This window comes from Leuresthes tenuis, unplaced genomic scaffold (genome assembly GCF_036924035.1).
Source record: "Leuresthes tenuis unplaced genomic scaffold, fLeuTen1.0.hap1 SCAF_6, whole genome shotgun sequence".
Lineage (NCBI taxonomy): Eukaryota > Metazoa > Chordata > Actinopteri > Atheriniformes > Atherinopsidae > Leuresthes > Leuresthes tenuis.
The window spans coordinates 989,063-999,062 of record NW_027325360.1 but is presented as its reverse complement, the minus strand read 5'-3'; the positions used below and the strand labels follow the sequence as shown (position 1 = coordinate 999,062).

General features: G+C 45.1%; 1 protein-coding gene across 3 annotated transcripts in view; it reads right to left on the bottom strand.

Annotated features, from left to right (window-relative positions):
* Positions 1–9,134, bottom strand: part of LOC140309317 (far upstream element-binding protein 3-like) — a 25,258-nt gene extending 16,124 nt beyond the window's left edge. For all 3 annotated transcript variants that reach the window (XR_011916367.1, XM_072387148.1, XM_072387149.1), the window contains exons 1-5: positions 8,957–9,134; positions 8,780–8,882; positions 8,430–8,530; positions 8,209–8,347; positions 495–655 (exon numbers count right to left, since the gene is read on the bottom strand). Coding sequence is in view for 2 of the 3 variants with exons in the window: in XM_072387148.1 (XP_072243249.1) it covers positions 495–655; positions 8,209–8,347; positions 8,430–8,530; positions 8,780–8,882; positions 8,957–9,079 (627 nt within the window). In the remaining variant the exon portion in view is untranslated. The remainder of the gene's footprint in view (positions 1–494; positions 656–8,208; positions 8,348–8,429; positions 8,531–8,779; positions 8,883–8,956) is intronic.
* Positions 9,135–10,000: the final 866 nt, after the last annotated feature.

The window sequence follows — 10,000 nt, the reverse complement described above, 5'->3', positions numbered from 1 at the left end:
ACCCACCACCACCACCATCATTCCCCACCACCATTCCCCACAACCACCACCATCACCATCATTCCCCACCATCATTCCCCACAACCACCACCATCACTATCATTCCCCACCATCATTCCCCACAACCACCACCATCACTATCATTCCCCACCATCATTCCCCACAACCACCACCATCACTATCATTCCCCACCATCATTCCCCACAACCACCACCATCACTATCATTCCCCACCATCATTCCCCACAACCACCACCATCACTATCATTCCCCACCATCATTCCCCACAACCACCACCATCACTATCATTCCCCACCATCATTCCCCACAACCACCACCATCACTATCATTCCCCACCATCATTCCCCACAACCACCACCACCACCATAATCCCCACCACCACCACCATCCCCATCCCCACCATCATCAGTTTCTGAGGTGAAGCAAACCAACACAAACCAGTTCAAGGTGAGGAGATGTGTTTGTTTTGCGTACCCCGATCTTGTCGTCTATGAGCTGGCGGGCCACGTCCATCTGCTGGGCGGTGCCTCTGATGGTGAAGACCCGGGTGTTGGGGTCGGTGGAGGGGGGTGGGTTCCTCTGCAGCTCCACGTGAGCTCCAGACTGCTGGTTAATACTCTTAATGGTTTCTCCACCTGCACACAGAACAGTGGCTTAGCTTTTCCATCTTCCTCTGAATCAGACTGAAGCCGCTGTTACAGCACGCCGCCTTTAGCACGCCGCTGTTACAGCACGCCGCCTTTAGCACGCCGCTGTTACAGCACGCCACCTTTAGCACGCCGCTGTTACAGCACGCCGCCTTTAGCACATCATTTATACGCATTTTAAGCTTCGGGCGTCACTTCATGTCAGTCACATAATTAGGTCTTGGTGTTGCTTCTAATCCGTGTTGTTCCTTCAGCTCCATCGATCAACTGTGGCTGTTTTAACTGTTTTCACAAATAAATTTGGTTTGATTTGATCTGTGATGGACAGAAACTTCACATTTAAGCTCCATGAACACGATGTTTCAGAAGATGTTTCTGGGTCTTTGGAGCTCAGGCTGCTGGTCGCAGTCTCACATTATTCCCCCCAAACTCTCTGCTGCCTTCAGTCACTGAAAGCTGATTTTTGGCCCCCTGAAGCCCACCATGCACCTGCTGGACAGTCCAACCTCTGACTGGGACTGTTCCAACTGGTCTTAAACAGGCCAAAACGCACAGTGAGCACACCGTTTCATTTTAGGCTGAACAGCCTTTTCTACACCAGCTGTGACCTTCCTGAAAGGGGAACTCCGGTGTTTTTAAACCTTATTTCTGGCATGAAATACGTTCATCTGCTCACAGAGAACAGTTTGGTGAAAGTCGGCGTCCTCCAGAAGATATTTAGATAACTGGAGATCCATATAACAGAGTGAACGGGGCTTAGAGGATGCAGCCTCTAAATAAGGCATTATCTGTCTTTATTTCACCAATACTTTAAGAAGAATGAATGAATGAACGTGTGCTATAGCTCTGTTAGCTCATAGCTCTGTTAGCTCATAGCTGCGGTTAGCTCATTGCTGCTGTTAGCTCATAGCTCTGTTAGCTCATAGCTGCTGTTAGCTCATAGCTCTGTTATGTGGCTACTTGCAGCTATAGGAGAGCTAATGGAGGGATTTCTACACAGGCACTCTACTGGGACCACTTCATCCACACGCCCCCCTGCAGCACAGTTTATTCACTCCGGTAAGAACGTCCATCTTACTCAAAGTTGTCGTTCACGTTGTCAAAATCTGATAAATATCCTGCCATGTTGCACAAAACGATCAGCAGCAAACTCTGTGTGAAGTTAGCCGACTGTCACAGAGCACGGAGTGAATAAACTGTGCTGCAGGGGGGCGTGTGGATGAAGTGGTACCAGTAGAGTGCCTGTGTAGCTGTCTTTATTTCACCAATACTTTAAGAAGAATGAATGAATGAACGTGTGCTATAGCTCTGTTAGCTCATAGCTCTGTTAGCTCATAGCTGCTGTTAGCTCATAGCTGCTGTTAGCTCATAGCTCTGTTAGCTCATAGCTGCTGTTAGCGCATAGCTGCTGTTAGCTCATAGCTCTGTTATGTGGCTACTTGCAGCTAAAGGAGAGCTAACGGAGGGATTTCTACACAGGCACTCAGATTTAGAGGCTGCATCCTCTAAGCCCCGTTCACTCCGTTATATGGATCTCCAGTTATCTAAATATCTTCCGAAGGACGCCGACTTTTACCAAACTGTTCTCTGTGAGCAGATGAACGTATTTCAGCCAGAAATAAGGTCAAAGTTTAAAGAGTTCCCCTTTAAAGTTAGAAATTATTCTTTATTAGCTGCAGACTCCGGTGATTCTGTTGTTTTATTGCTTTTTGACTTTATCTCCCGACTGCAGCACATTAAAATCTGCTCTAATGGTTGAAATATTCAAACAGACAGAAGCTTTGCTGTCAGATTGAGGTGGTTTCTCATCATCATCAGCTTCTCTGCGTTTGACCCCCAAAAAGGACGCATATTCACACCGATATGATGTCACACCCTCTTCTTACTGTTCAAAAACAACCCAAAACTGAAGAGTTCTGGGTGCCCACAGCCCGTTAAACCGTGAAAACGTGTTGTAAACAAAGCAGATTCAGTTCACAACAGAACCTGGAAGCTAAATCATCAGATGAGTCCAGCACAGATTAAACATGCTGAGAGGAATCGCAACAGATTTCTCAGTCCTAAAACTGGACGCTAACCTCCTCCTCCTCCTCCTCAGGGAATACCCTGAGCTCTTTAACTCTTTGTTAACCAAATGAGGAGCCTTAATGGACCGTTCATGAGGTGAAAAGACAGAACAAGCAGCTGATGGGTGCTGTGCAGACTTCATCTCTCATTATTCTATCTTCTATCAAATGTGGTGAATTTTTACATGTTTAAAAGCAGCTTTAAAGGCGACATATTCTGCCTAATTTAGTTAGTTTTAAACACACCTTAAACACAGCTGCAGGTTGTCTGAGTTACAGAACGGAACCGTTCAGCTAGAAAGCTTCAGCTAACAAAGTAATGTGGGAACAATAATGTTCATCTTTCAGAAAGGAGCAGCAGTAACTCCTTAGAAGTTGCTGTAAGTCATCTTCATTAGCTAAGCTGTTAGCGTTAGCTTCAGCTAACAAAGTAATGTGGGAACAATAATGTTCATCTTTCAGAAAGGAACAGCAGTAACTCCTTAGAAGTTGCTGTACGTCATCTTCATTAGCTAAGCTGTTAGCATTAGCTGCTGCTAAAGGAAGAAATAAATCAGTAAATAAACCATGAGGAGTTATTTCATTAGCTAAGCTGTTAGCTGTTAGCTGCTGCTAAAGGAAGAAATAAATCAGTAAATAAACCATGAGGAGTTATTTCATTAGCTTAGCTGTTAGCGTTAGCTGCTGCTAAAGGAAGAAATAAATCAGTAAATAAACCATGAGGAGTTATTTCATTAGCTAAGCTGTTAGCGTTAGCTGCTGCTAAAGGAAGAAATAAATCAGTAAATAAACCATGAGGAGTTATTTCATTAGCTAAGCTGTTAGCTGTTAGCTGCTGCTAAAGGAAGAAATAAATCAGTAAATAAACCATGAGGAGTTATTTCATTAGCTAAGCTGTTAGCGTTAGCTGCTGCTAAAGGAAGAAATAAATCAGTAAATAAACCATGAGGAGTTATTTCATTAGCTAAGCTGTTAGCTGTTAGCTGCTGCTAAAGGAAGAAATAAATCAGTAAATAAACCATGAGGAGTTATTTCATTAGCTTAGCTGTTAGCGTTAGCTGCTGCTAAAGGAAGAAATAAATCAGTAAATAAACCATGAGGAGTTATTTCATTAGCTAAGCTGTTAGCGTTAGCTGCTGCTAAAGGAAGAAATAAATCAGTAAATAAACCATGAGGAGTTATTTCATTAGCTAAGCTGTTAGCTGTTAGCTGCTGCTAAAGGAAGAAATAAATCAGTAAATAAACCATGAGGAGTTATTTCATTAGCTAAGCTGTTAGCGTTAGCTGCTGCTAAAGGAAGAAATAAATCAGTAAATAAACCATGAGGAGTTATTTCATTAGCTAAGCTGTTAGCTGTTAGCTGCTGCTAAAGGAAGAAATAAATCAGTAAATAAACCATGAGGAGTTATTTCATTAGCTTAGCTGTTAGCGTTAGCTGCTGCTAAAGGAAGAAATAAATCAGTAAATAAACCATGAGGAGTTATTTCATTAGCTAAGCTGTTAGCGTTAGCTGCTGCTAAAGGAAGAAATAAATCAGTAAATAAACCATGAGGAGTTATTTCTCAGATGCTTCCATTTCCCTGCTCTGAAGTTCAGGCTCTGAGAGTTGGAACTGATCCTCTTTGTGGCTCAGTTCCTTCAGTCCAGCGTTGAACTGGACCAAGTTGTTAAAACAGTGGGATGAAAAGTGTCTGCTGCACATTCACAGTCTTTAGCTAACTCTGCTGGAACATTAGCCTCAGATATAGTTTATCCACTGGGCTCTTATATCCTCTGAGGCTGCTGCTGGATGGAAGATGCATGCTCCTCAGTACTGTGGATTTAAAATGGCTCCAGGTTACATATTACCGTAAACTCCGGACTATAGAGGCACCTGAATATAAGTCATTTTGTATTGGCTGCACCGCGGTGCTCAAAGCCTGGGAAGAAAGTAGCGGTTTCTGATGGAAACATTGAAAATAAAGTCTTTATAAATCTGGTTTCTGTCACATTAACTTCTTCAGATCAACATGTTCGATCTGCTGCTCTGAATAAAGCAACCAGAGAGGCTCAACCTGTAAAGGATCCCGTCACTGTGTGATTGACTCTTTTAAACCTCGGAACAAAGCGTTCTGCTGTGAACTGGACTAACTGGTATAAAGTCACATGAAGAAAACATTCAGCTGCAGCCTGAAGTCTCAGTTTAACTCTTTAAGAACCAAAACCTCCTTTAAAACATTCCAAAACCTGAGTGCTGGAAAACATCCTGACATTTATCAGCCTGGAAAGAACCCAGAACTAAAAACCATCTGAGACGTTAAACCAGTTTTAACGAGTTACTGCCGTGTAAAAAGATCATAAAACAGAAGTGAAGCTTGTTAAAAGACTCGTGTTTCTGAACAAAAAGCTTTGTTCTTCTCACAGGTTGGAAACTGATAATTAGAAAAAGTTGAAGGTTTATTTTTGAGTTTTAATAACGTTAAAATAACGCTTCTTCTTCTTCTGTGGATTTGGTTCAAGGATTAAAACCAACGACGGCTGCTCCCAACATAAACCACACTGAGTCATTATTTAGGGAGCAAAAACAGAGACAAAACACAGAAGCAGAGAGTTAGAAACTAAGTGAACCCTCACAGCTTTCACAGGATGTAGCAGCTGATCAATGCTCTGATTAACTGATCAATGCTCTGATTAACTGATCAATGCTCTGATTAACTGATCAATGCTCTGATTAACTGATCAATGCTCTGATTAACTGATCAACGCTCTGATTAACTGATCAATGCTCTGATTAACTGATCAATGCTCTGATTAACTGATCAATGCTCTGATTAACTGATCAATGCTCTGATTAACTGATCAATGCTCTGATTAACTGATCAATGCTCTGATTAACTGATCAATGCTCTGATTAACTGATCAATGCTCTGATTAACTGATCAATGCTCTGATTAACTGATCAATGCTCTGATTAACTGATCAATGCTCTGATTAACTGATCGATGCTCTGATTAACTGATCAATACTCTGATTAACTGATCAATGCTCTGATTCACTGATCAATGCTCTGATTAACTGATCCTCAGTCAGTGTGAGCAGCTCTATAAAAGCAGGAGTTCTGTCAGTTTAACACGATGCCAAGGAGGAAAGACACCAGCAATGATCTGAGAGAAGCAGCTGCTGCTGCCCATCAGTCTGGGAAGGGTTATAAGGCCATTTCCAGACTATCTGGAGTCCATCATTCTACAGAGAGAAAGATTATTCACAAGTGGAAAACATTCAGGACAGCTGTCAATCTTCCCAGGAGTGGACGTCCCAGCAAGGTCACCCCAAGGTGAAGAAGCCCAGAGCTACATCTCAGACTCTACAGGCCTCAGTTAGCATGTTAAAGGTTAAAGGTCACCCCAAGGTGAAGAAGCCCAGAGCTACATCTCAGACTCTACAGGCCTCAGTTAGCATGTTAAAGGTTAAAGGTCACCCCAAGGTGAAGAAGCCCAGAGCTACATCTCAGACTCCACAGGCCTCAGTTAGCATGTTAAAGGTTAAAGTTCACCCCAAGGTGAAAAAGCCCAGAGCTACATCTCAGACTCTACAGGCCTCAGTTAGCATGCTAAAGGTTAAAGGTCACCCCAAGGTGAAAAAGCCCAGAGCTACATCTCAGACTCTACAGGCCTCAGTTAGCATGTTAAAGGTTAAAGTTCACCCCAAGGTGAAAAAGCCCAGAGCTACATCTCAGACTCTCCAGGCCTCAGTTAGCATGTTAAAGGTCAAAGGTCACCCCAAGGTGAAAAAGCCCAGAGCTACATCTCAGACTCTACAGGCCTCAGTTAGCATGTTAAAGGTTAAAGGTCACCCCAAGGTGAAGAAGCCCAGAGCTACATCTCAGACTCTACAGGCCTCAGTTAGCATGCTAAAGGTTAAAGGTCACCCCAAGGTGAAGAAGCCCAGAGCTACATCTCAGACTCTACAGGCCTCAGTTAGCATGTTAAAGGTTAAAGGTCACCCCAAGGTGAAAAAGCCCAGAGCTACATCTCAGACTCTACAGGCCTCAGTTAGCATGCTAAAGGTTAAAGGTCACCCCAAGGTGAAAAAGCCCAGAGCTACATCTCAGACTCTACAGGCCTCAGTTAGCATGCTAAAGGTTAAAGGTCACCCCAAGGTGAAGAAGCCCAGAGCTACATCTCAGACTCTACAGGCCTCAGTTAGCATGCTAAAGGTTAAAGGTCATGACAGCACAGTTAGAAAAAGACTGAACAAGGATGGCTTGTTTGGAAGGGCTGCAGGAGAAAGCCTCTTCTCTCTAAAAAGAACATGGCAGCACAGCTTAGGTTTGCAAAGCTGCATCTGAACAAAGCTCAAGACTTCTGGAACAATGTCCTTTGGACAGACCAGAGCAAAGTGCTGCTGCTGGATCAGGGGTTCACTTAGTTTGCAGCTCATTCAGAGAAGCTGAACACAAACTACTTGACATTTCTGTTTTTGTGCAGCTTCATTTTGGAAGCTGCTGCTCGACCCTCTTGACCTCCTGCACACACACACACACACGTGCACACACACACACGTGCACACACTCTGGTGGATGGTTAATGGCTTTTTAAGGGCTTTTAAAATAGAGAACGGGGCTGATGGAGCTCTCATGCACTCAGTCTCGTGCTCGCTGCTGGTCACTTTGTGGTTGTTTACGTCTGATCATTTATTAAATTCTGAGTATTTTCAGCAGATTCTGCTCAGTGATGTCAGAGGAAGCTGATCAGCAGCCCCGCTAACACACAGATTACTGCTGTGGAAACGCGGAAATCACAGCCAAATCCGTCTAATTTAGCATTTATCAAGCCGACTCCACACATTTACAGTCTAAGGAGGAGCCACAGCAGGAACAGTAGAAGAAGAAGTCCTACAGGAAGTTAGCATGCTAACGCTACAACAGAGCAGGTGAAGAGCCGACCTGGGCGACAGGTTTGAAGCGTTTCCTCTCAGTTAGAAATGAAAGGAGCTGCCGAAGATCAATCATATCTATTGATTTCACTGTTGGCGTTAATGATGGCGGTTACTGCGAGCGATTGATCCGTGTTCAGCCAGCGATGAACACGTGAAGCTTTGACTCCGACGCACCTGAACGCAACATGAGAGTCTGACTGATAAACAGATGAAGCTTCTCGAACCTTCACCATGACACGCAAATTAAAAGAGTTAATAATTCAGTGTGACTCGTTTCAAAGGGTCAAAGGAAGAAGCGTTATGGTCACGGTAACTACGGTAACTCCCCCTCGCTGCTTTTAACTGGTTACACGACTTCTTCAAACTCGAGACGCATTCCTGCTTGTTGGACATTTAAAGCTGTGCATCTTCTTTGATTATTTCCTCTAAGATGTTCGATCACACAGAGGAGGGGCGGGCAGAACAAAAGCTCCTATTGGCTGAGGTGAGCTGTCAATCAAAGCAGAGGAGGGCTTCATGACATCACAGCTGAGATGGTCCAATGACGTCTTCTCCTACCTTTCCCGATGACCAGGCCACACTTGTCGGCAGGGATGGTGTAGGTCACTTCCTGCAGGGGACCAGGGGAGCCCATAGTCCAATCACCACGACCTCTGACCCGGCCGCCGCGCAGGGCTGAGCCGAACCCGTCACGCTCCTGCAAACAGACCGACCACCGGGTTAAAACCAAGTCGCACAAGTCCGGTCCGGTTCTGACCCGGCTGTGGCTCAGGTGTTACCTGCGCAGTCTGGATGAGTTCGTTGATCAGGTGGACTGCGTGCTGGCAGCGGTCCGGCTGGCCCATCACCATGGCAACGCGCTCCGGACTGATGCCATCATCTGGACACACAGAGGGCAAAGGTCAGCGGGTCAAAATACCTGCTCAGCCCTAAGTGAACGCTCTCTGTTCCTGCTCCGGTTTAAACTGGATCTGAACCAATTTCACTTTAAACTTCGGTTTTAGACGCATCAAAAGTTAAAGAACAGGACAAATAACAGATTAAAAGCCAAAGTTTTGACCTCAGAAATGCAGAAAACCTTCAGCAGATTGTTCTGGTTTCAAACAGGATCTCACTGGTGTAAACACACCTGCTTTAAACTGGATTCGGACGCCGGCATCATTCTGGATCTTCTTGATCATTTCTCCGTTTCTGCCAATCACGATGCCCACAGCGAACCTGGGAACTGGAACCTGAACGCAGCGAGATTGGATCAGGATTTCTGATCTAAATCAGTGAAAAGTGTGTTTTAAGGTGTGTTTCTTACATCCAGGCTGGTTCCTCCGAGTCGGCTGCCAAAGTCGCTGCGCCCTGACCTGAAGTCGCCGTCCTTCTCCCTGATCACCTCCAGCACCAGCTCCCTCGCTGCCTGAAGGATCAGAGCAAACATCTGTGTCTGAGCTCTTCCAGTTCATCATCAAACCTTTGAGAAATGGCTCATTTTGCATCCCTTTCACACCGAATGTGTTGAATAAATATCATCTGTCAGCTCTGACCGGTGTTACTACTACAGTTTCACTTTATTCACTGAATATACGCACATCCTCTGCACTTTAACCACTCTTACTGCTGTTTTGCACTTCTGGTTGGATGCTAACTGCATTTCCTTGTCTCAGTACCTTGTGCAATGACAATAAAGTTGAATCTAATCTAATCTAACATGAACCTTTCTTACTCTTTGTGTCTACAGGTAATCGCACATCTGAGTGAGCAAAAAAAGGACGTGTGGAGTTCCACAGGGTTCGATTCTGGGGCCTCTTTGATTCACTTGCACTGTAGCTTCTCTTGGCCTGAAGCAACAGTTCGAGCTCACAGCCGCTTGAATGAGCCGCTTCAAAGGTTGGATTGGACCAACGCTGGCGAGAGCAACGTCTGGTGTGTTGGTAACGCACGACATCATCGGACAACAATGGAAGAGGTCGCCCAGGTTACTCCTCTGGACAGCGGCACCAATCAGAACATCACGGAAACAGCTCAGCCACGCAGCGCCTGCAGCCGGCCTGGACCTCGCCTCCTACGAAGAGCCGCCCTCTTAACTGTCATCCCCACCTATGCCTGCGAAACCTGCTTCGATTGTGTCAACCGATTGTCCAACTAATTCTTCGCCTTCTATCAGGATCACATATCGTGATCCACGACCACCTTTGGCAGCAGAAACCTGACCGGCTACCAACAACTACCTCTTTTGGAAGCCAGAACAGGGTCGGTGGAAGAAAGGACGTCTGTGGCGAACCTGCTGGAGGACATTTCAGGTTATCCTGGGAGGAGTCGGAGCGGTGCCGGCGGATCGGACTCCATGGCGATCGCTTAC